Below are 20121 nucleotides of genomic sequence, written 5' to 3' on the forward strand. Positions count from 1 at the left end.
AGGAAAGAACGCCGACACACGAACGCGGGAGAAAAATAGCAAGCGGCAAGAAACGGAATCTTTTGGATTGAAGTTTTCATCGGACGTCCGGATAGTTGGGCAAACTCAACGTAGGGCAAATGGAAAGTTGGAAAATCGTCCTATCATTGGCGTTGGTTGATTTCGTTATAATTTTCACCGGCTCGTTGGCCATCGGGGTTTTCCACTTTGCTCGCCCGCTTCAATCTCGACAACGTTTCGCTCTGTGTGGGTAAAATTGTCGTGGGAAAAGGGACCCGAGGAGGCGGGTTGCGGTGGGCAGGGCGTTCTTCCCGAAGTGCAGTGGAAATTCCGGGAGCTCTTCCCGAGGGTTCCGAGATCGTTTGCCTACAGCGCAAGATGCTAGGATGCTTCGGACGATGCCGAACTTACACCAGTGTCGTTTGCACCATGTCCTTATTTTTCTTGTACGCCCAACTTTCGCTCCGTTCGTGCTTTCCGTTTGCTTAATGATGAAAGTTTTATTATAAGTAATCATCTATAGCAATTAGAGTTGCGTTTACTTTTTTTTTCATTCCTCGTTCGATCTGGTTGGCGTTCCATTACCAGCGCCCTAGTTTTCCCGGCACACATTGTAAGTTTTATGTCCCCCAGCTAGGGAATGGTAAGAGTCGTGTTGGATTCTTTGCTTAAATTATATACTAATGTGTGGAATAGTGTATCGTTTTAAGAAAATTTTATTGGCACCTGATTGTTATATTAACACATAAAAAACTTCGAGGACCATTAGACAAGTTTAGCTTAACAGTTTAAATTTAAGAAGGACAATGTAAAGGTAAAGCAAACGCCATACGACTTTACAACGAATTAAAGCTATCTAGGCCGTGCATCTTTGTGAAACTTTGGGCATATTTTAATTGTCATATTTTATTGTGGGGCCATGTAAAAAAGTTCAGTGTTTCTTCAGTTATTTCTTTTCCATACACATGATTAGTCAAATATAAATAAGATAGTTGTTAAAGCAAATTATAAATTGAAAAACGTGTTACGTCGAACTATTGTATGTTGTTGTACCTCGATTGTTGAAACTTCAGTTTCATGTTTATAAAAATATCTTGGTATTTAGAACATAGCGGATCGAAAAGTTGTCATATTGTTTTATATGTATTTTAAATATTTATAGTCTTAAACCACAGCTTTTCCCAAAATATGCTTCATCTTGTTGTCTAAACGAGGAAATGTATCCTTATTTTGTCGAATATTTAACAATAATACGGTTACTTCATCATGTGGTAAATATACAAAATGCTTAGTTGTATGTTAGATTAAGGACGTTTTGAAATATTTTTCTAAGATTATTAAATAATATCTTTTTATATTGAAAATTTGTGGTACTTGGATACTCTTTTTAATATCAGTTTAACATATTTAAACAAAACGTAACCAAGTCCCATTCAATACACCACTTCCCATTAACATGCAAGAGTGTACAGTCGGTTGTAATTAAATATAAAGAGTTGTTAAACAACCCACGGACGATGGCTGTAAATTGAGGAGTTTTGGTTTTTTTTTCTCTCTTGCCTCACGTAGCCCGAAACTTAAGCAACACAACGCCTGCAAATGGTTTTTCTGCTGTTGGAGATTTCTTCTCCTGCTGGGGTGCAGATTTTTCCCCCAAACTTGTGACAAAAAAAAAACTGAAGCAAAAGACGCAACCCAACTTCGTGCGTTGTTTTACAAGCGTTGTGCCTTGCGCCAAACATTCGGTGCTTTCGTATTGCAATTAAAACCAAATGCGAGCAAACCGGTCAAGACGGTGGAAGGAAAGGAAGTAATGATGAAAATGTACGTTCCGCTTCCGTTGGCTTCAGCAAAGCAGCAGGGACCGATGCTTTTCCGTTTCTTTCCGGTGCAATTGGCACCGTTTTTGTTTCGGCTCCCGGAAGGGCTCCGGAGTCCTTTTTCGCTTGAAGTACTCGCCTCGGTTCCCTCTTTCGCCGGCTCGTTCGCCCGATCGGCTTCGCTTTCCTGCTTTCCTGCTTTCCTTTTTTTTACCAATTTCCCGATTGTTCTTTTCGATTTTCGCTAAACAAGAAGCCACCGTCGTGCCGCGAAATGTGCTCGCTCGGGAAACATTTGCCCTTCCCGTTGGGGGTTGGTTGGTGAGAAGGGAAAAGATTCGTGCTCCCCCTCGAGATGGGGGTTTCAAGCACGCAGGCAGCGACCCCGGACAAACCGAGCGTTGATTTGATGATCTGCCGGTGGATCCTTGTGAAGGATCTTTTCTCGTTTTATTTCAATTTTCCGCAACCTCTCCATACAACCATTCGTAAAGTAGCTTCTCAAGGTTGCTCCGAGAGGAGGCGGAAAAAAGCTTCAAATCTTGTAAAAGTGTGCACTTCAAACGAACCGCCCGGCGGTATGGGCGGGCTACGTTCCGGATAAGTGGTACAAATTGAATTGCGATGAAGTTGTTGTTGTGACAGCGAGGATCGCAGCGTGGATCACGGGACGCCCTTGACCGATGGGTCGGGAGTCGTTGAGTTTGGAAAGGAATAATTGAAAAGCAGACCCGGGGGAAGGAAAAAACACGTTGAAATAGACCATTAGAAGGTCTGTTTACAAATTTGCTTAATATCATCTCAAAAAGCTCAAAATTTTGGTCAGAAATCTAGAAAGAAAGAGCAAAGTGCGAGTGTAACCGGCAATGAACCACGTCAATTTCATTATAAATATTTGTTCTAACGATACTTTAACGCCAGGAAGCGAAATGGTGGAGCTGTTTTTCTACTCCTAAGTACACTTGGGATTTATTTCAAAATTGTTTTAATGCTCATCTACGCACAATATCTTTTCAGCTGGAGCTTAGATATTTGTGGATGAATTTTACAAATGGTAATAACATAGAAAAAATTGATGTTAAAACACAAACATTTGTTAGCCGGGAAAAAATAGTCATAATATTTTATTCGATTGCGGTATCAATAATCTCCTTTAAATGTGTGTTTTCAATTTATTCTATCCATGTGCACATGTAAGTAAGTACCTAAACTAGTACTTTTGAAAGTAGTTCCTGCTGTGTAGAGTGATTGAGAAAGCTACTAAAGAAGAAAGCTAAGGAAGGAATAGACCGGTACATCTTTTATCAAACATCAATGGTAGACATTGATGCTCGTATTTAAGAAGCAGAAAAAGGACATTCTTGTAGCTTAAAACACATTTTCCAAATGGAATGTTCGTGAAATTATCTCGAAAATGTCCCGAGAGACCAACAACCGTCCATTACGTAGCGGTTTTCATTTTCGGGAACGCCTCGGAATGATTTATTCCGAATTTTCAGCGCAGATTTTCATCATAACGTCCAATCCGGTGTGATTTGCTTTTACCGCCCTCATTGACAGATTGAAACAGCGAGTGAGTGTCCCTGCTGTGTCCCTTCCCGTTGGCTCTGCATCACACGTTTTCCCCTGCTGGCTGCGAGCGAAGGAAAAAGAAAAACCATGTTGAAAAGCACAAACAAAACAAAAAAAAAATGCACTGATGTAATCATTCGAATCATGGTTCTCCCCATCTCTGTGCGCTGCCTTAATCCCGTTGTGGTTCCCGGGAAGGTGGCGAAAGTAGACAAATGTTTCAATTATTATCCCTCCTGGGCTGGCGTAGCGCCACAAATTGGAGCGCATTTGTGACAGGGCGAATAAACGCCGGCCGCATCACCTTGCGCCGACGAGACCTGGAACTCCCGGGGCGAGGAGGAACGGAAACGGCCACCGGTTCGATATCGGGAAATTAAGAACGGAGTGAGGTGCGCGGGAGATACGCATTAACATTTCCTTTTCCAACTCACCACAAGAAGAGTAGACCGTACGCCTGTAGGCTGTGGCCGTCCGTATCTGGTCGTCCGGCCGACACTGACAACCAACGTCGTCGTCGTCGTCGTCGTCGTCGTTCGCAAATTCAATCGGAAACAGCAGGACCGAAAATCGTGGCGAGCGCCGAGATGCCGTAAGCGTAAGCCCCCAAAAGCATAAGCTCTCCACAGCGGTCCCTTTTTCCGGACGCCGGCCTGGGACGTTCGGTGTACCCAGCGTCGGAGATGAAATGAAATGGAACGGAACGGAACGGTGGCAATGATTTTCCCAGACATTAGCCTGGAATCTTGACGATTATTCATCATGTCAGATCGTCGTCTTGTGCTGCGGTGCGCTGCGAGTCCTTGAGAGCGTTTCGTTTTTTTTTTTTTGTTTTGTCTGTCTGTTTGTGTCGTTCGTGTATGACTTTGTGTGTGTCTGTGTTGGTGTCTAATTTTCTTGATTTGCCCACCGAATTTGTGTTTTTCGCCTTTCCGCGACGTCTCGATCTTTCTACTTTCGCTTTGCGTTTACACGGAGCGCTTCAGATGAGAAGAGTGTCTCACGGGGAAGAGGAGAAAGGTAGAATCCCCCTAGAGAGTCCTTTAGTGATTTTCGCCCTACCTAAAGCCCTTTACAAGTTTCCCTCCCCCCCCCCCCCCCCTCCACCATCCTTTTCCTTTCGAGCAGCTTCGAGTTTGACAAAGGACGACTCGCAAGAACTGACATTTTTCTACGCCCTTCGAAGCGGAAGTAAATGTGACCGGACGAGGGGGAGGGAAAGGGACGTCGAGTGAGTATGCTGAAGTGGAATACATCGCGGCCAGACATACCCGACCCGCCGCCAGCCGGGTACGCTCTTCACACCCGCCATGTCGGGGTTGTGTGTTTTCCATATAAGGATGCGAGGGATGCGGGGGGATGCGTGGGTTAGAGTCAAACTAATGGTCGAAAGATAAAACCAGGAAAAGACACACCGGCCGAGGGCTACAAAAAAGAAGGCACAATGAAGAAAACAAACCAACGGAGATGGCGGAGAAAAATGATTCCGAGCGCAACATTTCGCCGAAGTGAGTGAGAGTGGGGAGGGGATGCGTCCCTATGGATGGTGTTCGGAGGGGTCGTGGGAGGGGGGGCGAGAATTAAAGATTTGCCATTTTGCGTGACAGATTATGATTAATTGATTCTAAACCGAACCGAACACTGGTCGGGTCGCCGTTTTGCTATTCTTTCCGCCGAACTGAAAAACCCCACAAAACCAATCCTCCCCAGCGCCCCCCGCGTTGGGTTGGAGCGAACATTTTCACGACATGGCTGGGTTTTTTTTTCTTCTCTGGTTTGGTTGAACCTTCAAGCTGGCAAGTGCACGCTAGTGTCGGTGTAAGTTTGAACGTTTTCGTGGCGGGTTTGTTCGGCCGGTTGGTAAATGACAGATAGAATGACTGATGGCGTACGCGTTACGCGCGCTGGCGTCCCGTTTTCCAAAACGCTTTTCCCACCCTAGAGGGGGCAAATGATGGAAACGTGATCGAATTCGCCCGCAGAATCGGGCGTGAATAGATCTCGCGCGCGGTTTGGCCCAACGAGAAGAATTATTATCTGGCTTGCCGAAGTAAACCGGGAGGGCCAGTAACTTTACGGCAGTAATAAAATATTTGCTGACTTCGGCACCCGTCAACGCCACGGAAATAAGCACGACCCACACAGACATACACTGAAGAGGAAGCGAATATGAGGCGAATGTGTGGAAATTTGCAGCAAAAATCTCGCCTGTCTATTGATCTAACGCTCTCGCTGCCCGTTCGATGGAGACGCCTGGTGGTTTTCGGCGAACTGCGAATATGTAGGTGTTATTACGGCGCTTTAACGGGACCCTTCGCCCACCACGATATGCGGGGGAAGGGGGGAAAAGAAAAAAATAATAAGAACATTTCTAAAAGCAGTCCTAATCGATCGATCGATCGATCGATCGATTCATTTCCCGGACTACCCGGAAGTTTTCGGTGGCATGGCGCGCGAACTAATGGCCCATCTTGTTCGGGTCCCGGAAAACTTCACCCCCTCTCTCTCTTGCGCTCTCTAGCAAGGCCACGAGAAGGCCGATGGGCACAGATAGCCGAACCGAACGCGGTGGCAGGCGGTGTGAATTATGATAGTGCGTCAGCGATTTTTATTCGATCCGGTGCGGGATTTAATGAGGATTTGGTGTTGGGCCCGGTATGTGTGTGTGTGTGTGTGTGTGTGTGTGTGTGGGTGTTGTGCGTTGCGGGCGACCGGATGGGCAGCCCCGGATGATGGATATGGTTGGCGTGCTCGCATGGAAAAGCCGAAAATCCGAGCCATTCTTTTTGGCGCGACTCATTTCGCTCACTGACGGTAGAAATGGATGGCCGCTGCTACGCTCGGAAAAAGGGAAGCTGAAGGGGACCACCAGCGGGTTCTGGTTCTTTTGCAGTAGTTACCTTTTTTCCTTATTTTGTTCTTACACATGAGAGTGCTCAGAGTAAGAATTAGGCGAACACTTGCAGGTGGAATCTTATTTTAAAAAGACCTTTTCTAACATCCAAGCATGCGCTTACTCACATTAATGGAACAAAGTGCTTCGCTGCACATAATCATAGAGCCCACGTTAAAAATAATAAGAAAAGCCTTGTGTAAAATAGCTTAGAATATGTCATTGAAACCACATTTTTAGAAAGTTTGTGCATAAGCTCTTGTTTAAATGAAAACAAGATTCTAGAATTTCTTGCTCTGTATGATTTCGAAATCTCGAGTCTGGCACCCCCCCGGTATTACGAACGGCTGACCACCGAGCTATAATATACCGTCTTTCGGTCACCGAAAACTCTCCTCGGAGAGAGGCCTTGTCCCACTTGAGGATGTCGTGCCACATAAAAAAAATGATTTCGAAACAAATTTCACAATGCAATTGCACTAGTATGTTATTTTGCAAATGAAACATTCATGCAATTTCATAGGCAAAGTCTGTACTGATTTTATTTTAAATATACACCATAGAGTGAATAGAATATAATAATTCAAAAATAACATTTTCAACATAATTTACAGCTTATCTAAGTTTTTTTTGCATTTTATTTACAAAACATCAAAATCATAACTATCAAGACTAAACTGTATTCGTGGTATAACCTAGCAGAAGTTTAATTTAGTGAAAACATTGCATAAAAGCAGGTTCAGTTCCTACATCATATCTGTTTCTCCTCCATCTTATTTGTTTCTCCTAATAACCTTATATTAAATGCACCTCTGTATGTTTCTTTCAATCGCATAAGGATGCATCTGACTGATACAAATCCCCTTCGTAATCCCTCAACGTCCACTTATAAAGCAATCGTAGTAAAAGAAGCAGAAGGATCTGTTATCTTGTCTCTATTGTCCACTTTCTAGACTTCCGCTTGATGTGGAAACATAATTCCCATTTGATCCGGACGTTCTCGTAACGTTTTGTGTACTCAAACGGATAAATAATCGTACGGATGTTAAACCGGAACACGGTCCCCCCACTCCCGGAGGGCTTAAGTACGTTGCAAGCGCCTTCCTCTCATGTCCGTACAACCTGTCGAGCATGAACGTGAGACTCGTACTTTATTGGTTCAATCGGTTGAGGGTCAACTGTTTGCACAAAGGTCAATGGCAATACGGTTCGGACTGGCGCTTCCCACTGAACCTGGCTGCGAACGCGAACGCAGCAAGAGACAAAGCGCAATGATCCTTTACATCCGATCCTATACGATTTTCATTCGAACCGTTTCTCATCGTTCGCAGATCGATGGTAGAGTTTAAGGGAGTTGTAAACCACATGGTTGTAGATAGGAAGGGGTATTTCAAACAGACACACCACCTAAATTTGAACAAAAGGACCATCGTTGTTGGAATCAACTTTGCCTGGTCCCAAAACAAATGTATTATTTTGACTCGATAGAGTAGGTTGATATTTTAAAATGGACCCTGCCCGTTCGAAAGTTGTGTAAAAGTGAAGTCATATGTTACTCCAAAGTCGTAACTAGGGAAGTGAAATTCTATAATTTAAAATCCTGTCCAATATTAACAGACAACAGGTATACTAAATCAATGCGTGGCTTACCACTTAAACGCATAATTAGAGTCACTACATTCTAATGAGCACCAAACAGGTAAACCTCGAAGGCTCAGCATGATCCTCGTTTCAAAACCTTCCTTGGAGCTGGTTAAATCCCGAGCAAACAAAAGCTTGCACTAAATGTTCCCATTTCTTGAAATGGTTTGGTTTGTTTTCACCAACGATTTCTTTTTTTGCTTCATGTGTGTGTTCGTCTCGTCCTTCGTTTTACTTTTTGTTCAAACCGTTGCCGGAAAGTGTTGTTTCGAAAATTGTCCTTCGTGTGTGTTTTGCGAAATTGGCCACCATGTTCTCGGGCTGTGTTTGTGTCTGTGTGTATGTGATCAGCACTCTGTCGCTCGGTCGTTTCACGTTTGGCAAACAGGCACACGGAAAAACGGTTCTATACGGTGTGTTTTTTTTTCCGTGGGCGCGCAGCACCTTTTGCTTACGTGTGAGGAAAACTTTTTTTCCCCCGTTCCGGCGGTGTGTTGTTGCTGGCGGTTTTTCGTGTGCAAACGCCGTGTTCGGCGTGCATTGCTTTGCGCTAACAATGACGTATGCTCGTTTCGGTTCGTTCGGTTTGTTTCGTTTTCACGGCACTTCCGCTTCGGTTCCGGCTCAACCTCGGCGCGCCGGTGGTACATGTTCCGGGCGAAATGTTAACCCGTAGGCACCGAACACACCGAGGGGGGTTCTGGAATGGGACCGAATGAGGCAGGGCTGTTCGCGAAGAAGTTGGTAAGATGGTATGCATCCAAGTATTTCGCAGTTGCAGTTATTGATTGGTGGCGGTTGGAAAAGTTTCTGCAATCGACAAAGTAAATATCATTTTTAATCTTTTTTAATCTTTTTTTTAAATCGTTTTTCTTCTATCAAGTTACAAACCGGAGCAAATTCGAATATCCTTATAACAACCCAGAAAAACAAAACTCAAAGAGTTGTTTGATCATTTGAATATCACGTATAAAAACGCCTAAAAATAGAAACAAATTAAGACCGGTTTTAATAATGTATGAAACAATAGTCATTATGTAAGCTCTCCCACTCCCACTCAGCTACACCACGCGCGTTTCGATTCCATCGTCCGGTACACCCCGCGTTCGGTTTGGATTCATTTAAATTTAACAGTTCATTTACGTTGGCCCAATTTCGCTTCGGAACAATGCAATTTATCGTGAACTCGGAACGGCAGCACCCGGACCCGATCGGACGCCGCGGACCATATCGAGCGGTAGAAACATATTTAGAAATTTATTTCCTAGTGAAGCGTAATATCGAAAACGTCCTTGCCATGTAAGTTATACTCTTTAATTTCGATATTTTTATTGGCCGCGCGTCTTACCCCGAGCGTCGTGTGGTGTACCGGAAGTGGCTTGCTCGTGTACCGCTTCTACAAAACCCCGTCTTGGCGAACGGTCTATGATGAAGCGAAACGGGAACGGGGGGATAGTAAGGAAAAGGCAGCCACGAGCAAGACTTTCCCACTCGGTTGTCTCGGAAGTCTGTACGTGAAAGCCAATAATGTGGCTGACTCTTGAGCCTCCGTTGTGTCGCTGTCCAAGAAGCCCGTTTTAGCGCAGCGGTCTCGAATGCGGGTCGAGGCGGGGAAAACGATGTTCGCTGTATTAAATTAAAATGGAAAATATAGTTTATATATCTACACGTGGGCCTTCCCTGGATCGATCGAACCGTACGCCGGGCATACATGGCGCGGTGTGCTTTTGCAAACGGCGGATAGAACAAAACACTGAGTTTCATATACGGAAAGGGAGGTGAACATAACGCACACACACACACGAGGATGAAAAAGAGAGAGAGAGCGAGAAACACGTGATAGTAGCAACGAAGGGAAAGGGTTGTGTGAAGCCTTTTGCAGAGCGGGGTCCCCCGGAAATGGCGGCATTGTGCGGAATAGAAGCAACAGCACGTATTTCCTTCTGTGGTGCACAGGCCGCTGGGAAATGTTGCTCGGATCGGGCGAACCTTTTCTTTTTCCTCTTCGTTGTTTTTTTTTTGTTATCTATCGCTTTGGGCGACGGCGATTGTTGGAGGAAAAACCGGGGCCAGCATGGGAAACCTTTTAGCCATTGTTACCAAACTTGCACAAGGGAAAAGATAGAGTCCCATCGTCGTCGTCGTCGTGGTGGTTGTCGTTGTCGTCTGCTTCGTCTTCGACGGCCGGAAACGGCTCGACACAACCCCGTTGCGGGAAAGGCCGGGAACGTTGGGATTCCGTTGCTGCTGGCGAGCGATACAGTACGGGACAAAATGATAATAGTTATTCCACTCACGTTATCTATTAAGGAGGCGCTCGCGTGCGCGTTCCCTCGATCCCTGGGCTGGCTGTGGGGAGGGAAACCGGTTACAACATTTGTTTAACGCCCCGAATCGAATTAATTTGTATGGTTTACAAATAACTTTATCGTTTACACTAGGGGCGAGATAGTAAATTGAACAACATGTTGAGCGAGAAATTCTTCTAATTTATAATTTTCGAAAGATTTTCATTCCCCCGTATGAGAAGGGGATATGATGGATTGGAGGCACTGGAAAATCCGATACCTAAGTACAGTAACCAATTTTTATTCGGTTTTGTGGGAAAGTATGCTCCCGTGAAAACTACTAAAACCCAAAGCTTCTTCCTAATTTTGAAAAACGCCTCCAATAGATTTTGGGCTTGCTTCAAATAAATTTTTGAACACAAAAAATGAGTCGCTAAGCTACTGAAAATTATAAACATGTGGGGTTCTAAACACAATTAAATTGTTTTGTTCACCATAGTAAAAACCAAACGATCATAGTAAATTGTAGAATATCTTTTTTCGCAAAAAGAAACTCTAATTTGTCATTTGCAACAAGTTTATGAACGCTCGTAAGGCTCAGTCTCAGGACCAGGAGCCACATTAAATGAAGTTATTAACTATTCATTAACTGCAAATTGATTCGATCGTTTTAGCAACATCGATATTATTCTGTTCTCTCAGTTTTCGATGAGAGTTATGGGATCGTTTTGCGAAACAATCTCTTATGCTACTAATTTAGTGTAAACGAGATTATATGCAAGTGCTTTAACATTGATTGATTTCTTAGTTAGTAAAGATTAGAAATCCTAATTTAAAAAAAAATAAATGGAAAATATTTACAAATTTCAATGTTTGTCAGATAAACTCAACAGAGATTTCAATTTCCATTTAAAATCGCATGGAGTAGAATTTAACAAATTGGAAGACTGTTGGCACAGAGTTAAACAAGAAGATAATTTTTATTAATCAAAAGTTTTCCGAACCTAACAGACACAGAGCCGACTGTCCACGGTGCATCGAACTACCATCGTTGCGAAACGTATCGATCACGAAGCGGCGCAGCACCAAACAACATGCCCGCTGGCAATGTCTGTAAAGTTTAAACGAGAGCCAGCAAAAAACAGGACACGTTTTTTAATCCACGAACCTTCCCGTCGACAAAGAGCGTCCATTAGCTTCTTGTAAAGTGAGTCTGGAAGGATGCCCTTGCTTTGCTTCGATTAGGCCGCTCTGTCAAGTGCACCTTCGGTAAAAGTCCAACCATCCCATCATGGCCTACTTAGGCGCTCCGGTCCGCTTCGAGTGAGCTGTTTTTTCGGGAATGGATTTTTCGCTCCTCGAGTCCCTACTAAGCGCTTCCATACGAAAAATAAATAAAGATAAACATTAAAGCCATCGCACACTAAGTGAGGGACGAAAAGTGAGGAGCCATTTTCGTTAAGTGAATTTTTGCAGGATTGATTGATAAGAAATGTGTGAGGGGAAATCTTGATTGTAATCGTGTACGCAGTAGCATAGACTGGCTGTCCCTTCGTGACATTAAGTGTGCGTTTCCCTTCTCCGACTGCCAAGTGTTCGTTGCAAAATTCCTGTTTGTAGACGATTCGCACAGTTGCCCCAGAGCTGAAAATGAATCGATGCGATGAGGGCATAACGGAGAATGTGCAGATTGTGTATGGAAGCGGATTAGCTCAACTTAATGCGTTCTTTCAATGACAGACATCGTCCTCGGAAGTAGCGAACCATGTGATCGTTACGGGTCTCGTGAACTGCATGCTTGTATTCAGCGCAAAAGAAGCATTAGGGAATTTAATGTTTGTTTTTGAATATTGAACGAAGGCGGATGAAGCGAAAAGTACGTCGTATTTCACGGCCAACTTCGATTATTGATCCAAGCTGAATCTAGAACACATCAAAGCTAAGTACAAATCCCACAATTGTAAATCCTAAAGGTGGTTTTAACAAATTTAAATAGAAACCAAAACATTTTTCTATAGTCCTTTTGAATTGACATTTTGCCTCTTTCGTATTTCTTCTAACAGCGAATAATGGATTCGGCGGAGCAGGCAGCCCTTTCGGAGTCGGATCCGGAGTCAAGCACGGCCAAGTCCAACCCGGGTGGGTTCTACGACGCCCGGCGGATCAACGAGTACCAGTCGGACGGACGGCTGGCGGAAGGTTCGCGGCAGATGCTGCTGCGTCATATGCGCCGCTTCGAGGGATACCCGGTGAACATCAGTCTCAGCTCGGTGCTGCTGCCCGTCGGCGTCAGTCTGGATGAACCGGAAACGCAGGGCGCGATCAAGTGGTCGTCCCACCTGGATCCGCTTTTCGCGAACAACATCGAACGGGACTCGGCCCTCTCGTGGCAGTACTTCGGTAGTAGCACCGGTTTCCTCCGGCGTTTCCCGGGCACCGCCTGGCCACCGGAGACTTCATACGGCAGCAAGGAGATTAACGACTTCCGGTCGGAGGACTGGTTTATTCAGGCGGCCTCGTCACCGAAGGATGTGGTAAGAATGTTCACCGTCAAAACCGGCTTAATGAACTACCATCGGTCACACTGGTCTGTTTGTTTTGTTATCCAGATTATATTGCTCGATTCTTCCGGCTCGATGAGTGGCAAGGAGTACCAGCTTGCAATGGCCACGGCCGGCGCCATCTTGGACACGCTCGGCGATGACGATTTCTTCAATCTGATTTCGTTTTCTGACCAGGCCCGCGTGATTGTGCCGTGTTTCCAAGATAAGATGGTAAGATTAGTACTGTTTTGGCATTCTGATTTGTTTCCTTCTCAGCACCGTACGATTTTCCCTTTTGTTTTTCTCCTCTCACCCAAAACATCAGGTACGCGCCACACCGGACAACGTGAAGGAAGTGAAAACGGCCATCAACGCGGTGGAGTGTGAAAATACGGCCAACTTTTCCGCTGCCCTTGAGACGGCTTTCGAGCTGCTGCGAAAGGTACTGCTGATGCTGTTGAACCAGTGGACGATCGGTTAACTCTTACAATGAGCTATAGGAGTCTATACTGACCTTTTGGTACTCTTACTCTCTGACCTGATGTTGGTTTCCTTCTTGCTGCATTCCACAGTACAACCAAAGCTCCCAGGGGAGCCAGTGCAACCAGGCCATTATGCTCATCACCGACGGGCCGAGTGATACGTTTATGGACGTCATCAAGCACTACAACCATCCACATATGCCGGTGCGCATCTTCACGTACCTGATTGGGACGGACAAGAGTGGCGGTAAAAACCTGTACCGGATGGCGTGCGAGAACAAAGGTAGGAGAGGGTGAAAGAAGCAAAGCAAATTGTCAAACGTTAACGATTTACTCCAACTACAACTAGAACTAAATAGTTAGAATTGCATTTGTTTTGTGTTCAGATCAAATCAGACAGTGAACGTCTTGGAAGTCGTGCGACACTTTATGTTCGCGGAAGTCAGCTGATGACTCATGGCTCAGAGTTTTAGATTTCTGACAATCCGCTGAGAATGGAGCGGTATAAGACACGCAATGTTTGTCGAAAGTTTGTTCCCTAAAAGGAAAAAAAAAACATATGGAAAGAGTTACATTTATTCGGCAATACTTTACATTAGTACATCACTGATGGAGATGAACCGAATGAAGATCAACGTGGTACGGAACCCACCAAACCCCAACATGTTTGGACAATCCATCCAAACCCGTCACACGAAAATATTTAGCCAACATCAATACTTTTGATGACTATGGCTTATGTGCGACCAACGTAAGGCAGCTGCCTGACAGGCCTTATTATATTGGCAACATATTAATTTTACTTCGTAAAACAAAAAAAAACCTTACATGGTGCGTCTATTTTACATCCACTTTTCCAGGATTCTTCGTTCAGATTAACAGCGCCGAGGAGGCACGCAAGAAGGTGGTCGAGTACGCACTGGTGATGGCCCGACCGATGGTGCTCTACCAGGCGGACCATCCCGTCCACTGGAGCCCGGTGTTTATGGGCGGCCGTAGCGGCGTTCTCGGGCGGGAAAGCGAAAACCGGCGCAAGCTGGTCACCACGGTTTCCACGCCCGTGTTCGACCGGCGTAACCATTCGGCCCGGGCTGCCAACCTGCTCGGGGTGGTCGGAACCGATGTGCCGATCGAGGAGATCCAGAAGATGATCCCGCAGCACAAGCTCGGCGTCAACGGGTACTCGTTCATCGTGGACAACAACGGCCGGGTACTGTACCATCCCGACCTGCGCCCCCTGAGCGACAACGATCAGTACAGTGCGACGCTGAAACACAAGTACAACTCGGTCGATCTGACCGAGGTCGAGCTGCCGGAGGTGGATAATCCGAGCAACACGATCAACGACCGGCACGATCAGCGCTACGCCAACACGCTGCAAGAGGTAACTAACCATTGGGTGACAACCGAGAAGGAGAAGAGATGACGAACCGGGTACCGATGTTTCCTTTACAGTTACGCAACGAGATGGTGATGCAGAAGGAAGGCGAAAACGAACTCACTGTACTGACGCACCTCGACAGCATGAAGCGAGTGTCGTTGCGTTTCCAAAAGTATGTCAAACACCTTACACTTTGTCCGTATTGTTTGTGGTGATTGAAGGTTGGGTTAGTAACAGATCCTTCCGTTTGCAGGTACTTTTACGGCCCCATTGACGGTACGCCCTTTTCGCTGGGAATCGCCCTGCCCGATTCGTACGGCGTGCATGAGCTGAACGCTCAGCAGGAGATCCGGCACTCGCACATCAACGGTGAGCCAAGAGGAGTTTGGTGTACCCGAAACCCGGGACGAATCGGACTGTTAACTAAACCGATGCATACTGTTTTTGTTTTGTTCATCGCACCAAACAGTGACCGAACACTTTAAGGGCAACAACTGGAAGGTGCACCCGGACTGGGTGTACTGCGAGTACAACAGCCTAAAGGACGCCGACGGCAATGGCGAGGGTACGGCGGAATCCACCTACCGGGACAAGGACGAAAGTTTCGACACTCCCGAGGAGCAAATGCTGCACTTCTTGGCCCGTGTTGGCAGGCCTGGGTGGAAGTGGATGTCGGTAAGCTGTGACAAAAAGAAAGCAGAAACCATCGCGACGACCCGCGTGCGCAACTCTAACCGATTCCGATGCTCATCGTTTGCCTTGTTTCTTCCATTTCCCTTCCTCGCCCATCGCGGTTTAGCTAAGACCCCGGTCACCCCAGCCACACCACGGCCACGGTGGCATTCCGGTGGGGCACTACGCCCAGCACCACTTCAACTCGCAAGGGTCGCGCAAAGCGGAACCGTACTACTGCGACCGTACCCTCGTGCAGAGCCTCGTGCGTGACGCCATCGTTACCGACGGGTTGGATCGAGCCCCGAGCCATCCCTCGCGCAAGGAGGACCGAAGGTAGGCCAATCCCGTACCCCCTTGCTTGGACGTTTCCCCCCCACTGTTACTACTCGCTCTTCTGTTGCCTTACGTTTGATTCTCACCTGCGTTCTGCACCAACTAACGAACATCTTACTAACCCTGCACTCTTCTTTGCACCGCTGCAAATGTGTCTTTCTTTTTAACCTCTTTCCCGTTCACTATGGAAACGCACACGCATACTTTCTTTGCTTTCCTTTTGTGTATTTTACTTACCACTTTATATAGCCCCATTGCCACGTTGATGGCATTGCTGCACAGGTAAACTTTGAACGTCTTCGCCGCAAATAGCCTTCTTTTTTCTACTCCCGTTTTTTCTTCTCCCCCACGGTTTTATGGACACATTTGGGAAGTCGCGAAATGTTGTTACTAGCACTTTTTGTATATTCCATTTAAATTATTATTCAACCTATAATGGGTTCTGCAGGATAAGTATGTCACATGAACTAAAAGGATTATTTGAAAGGGGAAAAAGGACCTAGGCAATTACACATTCGTCAATCAGCTTCAAAACAAGATTGTTTTACTCGGTTCCACAACCGAAGGAACTCAAATGGTTTAAAAAGTTAATGAATTCAATGATCAATCTGCAAACTGTGATATTTATGAAAAAAATCCTTTGTGCCTAACACATCCTTTAAATACGTGCGATAGAAAGAGTTCGTATTGTCTTGCATACGCTTTTCGACAAACGAATTAGACGAATTCGAATTTGCACTGAAAGGGAAGTGAAAGAAGAAACGATATAAGAAGAAAGTATTTTGATTGCAAGGATATAAGAGCGTTTTATCAATGCCGTTTCAAATCTAACGTGTTTTTAACGGTATAATGCCCCAAAAGAGACATGAACATGATTCTTTATTGTGTCCAAGAGATTATACAAAACTAGCTTTTAAGCTCTTTAATCTGTCTTAAACGTGTTCAACGGCTTAAGAGAGAATATATGAATCCATATTATCAGGATGATAATACTTTCAAGAGTCATTCTACAAAGTTAACATGTAACCAAGAATTAACATGTAACCAGTTCAAACATCTTAATTTATTCGAAAGTCTGGCTGAATTTGTGTCAATGGTGTTTAGAACTCAAGAAATCGCATCCGGCTTACATCCGGCAAGGTAATTTTGATATGGTTCTTTCATGTGTGACGCCATCAAACCATCTGGACAGTTGGATTTAATTACATGAAGTACAAAACAACATAAATCAATTAAAAAGTGTCGTGGTAACCGTGTCACTTTGTACAAAAAATACGATTGCATGAAGGTCCTCACTTTCGTGATGTGCACTTCCGCTTCCTGTGTAGCGTGATTCTGTAACGAACAAATAACCCCTCGCGGTGCCCGTTAAAAAAGGCAAAAACAAAAACCGAAGGGTCTACACGCGAACAGACCCCCCGTAATGAAGCGTTCGTCCCGCATTGGCCGACCGCCGTGTACGCCATTTGCGTTGATGGCTACTAATCATGATCGTTATGAGCGCACGGAAAATGAAGTGGTGCGGTACGTAAATTAATTTAAATTTTTCACCCATTAAACTACACCACCGAGATTACCACCCGAGTCCCGATGGACGAGGGATTTTGGGGCACGTTCTTCGGCCGGTGATTTACCCTTCCGATTGTCTCCCGGGAAGCCCGAACCGAGCGATACCAAACCAAACCAGTGCCTAGTCCCCGAGGGGCGAGACCGTAATCATTAGTCCACGCCAAGGATGGAACCGGATAATGAATTGGCTGTGCGCCCTGTTTTTACGACCTGGCAGTGACCCTTTTTTCCCATCCCGCCACGGTCGCGGGAACAGTGCGAACCGGGGAGTACAACGCATGCATATTTAATTGGCCGGTAGTCCAGCTTGAAAAAAGGGGGCTAACAAATCGACTCACAAAACATGCCGGAAAAGATTGTCGCCCGAAGATAATCCAATAATGTGAAGGATGTGGCCGATGATGATACTGCCGTGATAGGCCTGAAGGGATTCGACCGACGCATGTTCAACAAGTACTTTAACTGCCGTTTTCCTTCTCTTTGCGCTCTCTGTCGTTGCCCCACTCGGATTTGTCTTCGCTCGTCGCGTTTGGATGATGGCCAATTTTGCGAACCATACATAGCCGGCTCGGGTTCAGCATGTTCAGCGTGAAGACGACGTTTGTGGCGACACGATCGGGACTGCTGCGCTGGATCGATCATCTGCCGCACTCGGAGGATTCGACGGAACCGTAAGTCACTTGGGATAAAGGAAAAAAAAAACGGCTACATTACAACTTCAGATTGATGAACCTGAAAGACTCCTTAAATCGAAAACATGTAACCGAATCTGTTCTAATTGTTCGAAAACTCTCACAGGCACTTCAGTGAAACAAACGCCCGAGCCATGGATATGAGTTGGTACAAGCGGGCTGTCGATCTGTACGCCACGGAACCAGAAGGATTCGTTTTCAGTGTTCCGTTCAATTCTGGGTACGGATTGAACGAATATTTTGGGTGAATATTGCATTCTAACCCAGATCATTCTTTTCAGATACTCCGGTAAAAACAGTTCAACGCTGGTTACGGCGAGTCATGCCATCTTCATCGATCATCGAGGCCACAAGGCACCAGCTGCCGTGGTGGGATTGCAATTTTTGCACGAGTCGCTGTTCAAACATTTTATCAACATCACATCCAAGGTTGGTCAATTCCCCACTCTGCTGACATTCGACACTTGTTCCGTGCGGGGTGAAAACTTTACCAATTGTACTTCGATCCTTCACAGTGTACGGCATCGACAACATGCAAGAAGAACTGCGCCTCCGATGAGCTCGACTGCTACCTGCTGGACGACAACGGGTTCGTGATCCTGTCGGAGCGAAGCGAGCACACGGGCAAATTTTTCGGCCAAATCGACGGTACCATTATGGACTCGCTGGTGCAGGATCGCATCTACCGGCGCGTGCCACTGATGGACTATCAGGGCATCTGCTCGGATCGGGACAACCCGTACACCGGAGCGGGCGAACCGCTGAAACCGGTACGCCCGATGTCGTGGCTGCTGCAGTACTTCGTCTCGTTCGCCACGTACTGGCTGTCGGTGTTGCCGACGCCGATCGGTGCCTTGCAGCACGCGAGCTACAACTACGACAACGCGGAGGAGCCGGACGATGACGACACGTACGACTACGAGCAGCCGGACTACGAACTGCCACCGGAGCACAGCGATGTGACCACACCCGACTACGAGCAGCGCTCGACGCCTACCCCGCAGCGTTCGAACTTGCAGGCCGGTCCCCGGGTCGTGCCGGATCCGGCTCACGCTCGTCCGTGTGATCTGAAGACCGATCTTTACGTCTTGCAACCGGACCGGTTGAACTCCAGTGGACAAAATAATCCTTTGAAGGTAGGAAAATCCATCCAAATAGTCACTTGGTAATGTATTACTTCATTTTCACCTTTAGGTTACAGTTTGATTGCTTTTTTTTAAAGCCATTTCCAATGGAATTAGCGGCCGCTGAGCGCCTCTGGCTGAAAACCTGAGATCTGAAAAGAAACGACCGATATTGTTTATTGCTTATATTTTTCCCTTTTTTCCGACTCGGCCAACGTTCGATCCAAGATCGATCGAAATACCTTAAAACAAATGCTTTCAATGTGAGTTACTGTGTGACTTGGAATCCGGAAATTATGAAACACGAAAAACCAAGATCTGGACCAATTGCAAGGCTGTCTTATAAATTTATCATACATTCATTTCAATCTTACTTTCTACAATCGAAGTGTATTCTTAGGTTACTTTCAAGGTGGAGCTGTACTAAAAAGGAATCTATCGTTGCAGGGCAAACTTACGAACTGTCACTCGTCAGGCTGCGAGCGGCCGTTCAGTGTCCAAAAGATACCGAACAGCAATCTCATCCTGCTGGTAGTGGACGTGCTGTGTCCGTGCGGCTCCAAGCAGCTCGACATCGAACCCCAAGAGGTCGTCGGCGGTGCAGGTAAGCGAGGCGCGTTTCCAATCGTTCACCACCAACCAACCAACTGTTCGGGAAGGCTGATGCTCTAATAACTCGCCCAAATCTTCTCTCACCCTAAACCACGTGCAGGTGCCTGCGGTGTGCGTCGCATGGCCAAGGAGAAGATGCTCCGGAAGCGTCCGGGCAAGTGCATCAGCTACCACCCGGAGGAGATCGAAATCAAGCAGTGCGGCACGGCGACGACTTTGTTCCGTGCGTCGCTGTACTCGACGATAGCGACCTTCATTGTGATATGGGTGCTTGCCAGCGCGTGATAGGAAGTGGCCGTTTAAAGCGCTTCTAGCGTGCGACCGAGCCGGTGTCGTCAGCAAAAGAAACCCAAAACAACCTTACTGCAGTCGGGAGGTGATTCCGTTACGGGAGCGATCGACATCGACGCTGCCACCTTCTTCCCAACTCCCTGCTGATCGGTGCATTCTTTTGAGTGCTAGTTTAATCTACTACAATAATTAGAATGTGCGCCTG

The 20121-nt window shown here is 46.1% G+C and overlaps 1 protein-coding gene across 1 annotated transcript in view; it reads left to right on the plus strand.

The window, feature by feature from the left end:
* LOC131293241 (voltage-dependent calcium channel subunit alpha-2/delta-3) overlaps nt 1-19910 on the plus strand; it is a 52404-nt gene extending 32494 nt beyond the window's left edge. The window contains exons 4-19 of the mRNA XM_058321320.1: nt 12278-12748; nt 12824-12988; nt 13083-13199; nt 13330-13522; nt 14100-14623; nt 14695-14792; nt 14874-14989; nt 15090-15295; nt 15420-15628; nt 15878-15910; nt 17761-17868; nt 17996-18109; nt 18171-18318; nt 18405-19025; nt 19461-19617; nt 19726-19910. Of these exons, the coding sequence (XP_058177303.1) occupies nt 12278-12748; nt 12824-12988; nt 13083-13199; nt 13330-13522; nt 14100-14623; nt 14695-14792; nt 14874-14989; nt 15090-15295; nt 15420-15628; nt 15878-15910; nt 17761-17868; nt 17996-18109; nt 18171-18318; nt 18405-19025; nt 19461-19617; nt 19726-19910 (3465 nt within the window). The remainder of the gene's footprint in view (nt 1-12277; nt 12749-12823; nt 12989-13082; nt 13200-13329; nt 13523-14099; nt 14624-14694; nt 14793-14873; nt 14990-15089; nt 15296-15419; nt 15629-15877; nt 15911-17760; nt 17869-17995; nt 18110-18170; nt 18319-18404; nt 19026-19460; nt 19618-19725) is intronic.
* Nucleotides 19911-20121: the final 211 nt, after the last annotated feature.

Source organism: Anopheles ziemanni, chromosome 2 (genome assembly GCF_943734765.1).
Source record: "Anopheles ziemanni chromosome 2, idAnoZiCoDA_A2_x.2, whole genome shotgun sequence".
In the NCBI taxonomy this organism is placed as follows: Eukaryota; Metazoa; Arthropoda; class Insecta; order Diptera; family Culicidae; genus Anopheles; species Anopheles ziemanni.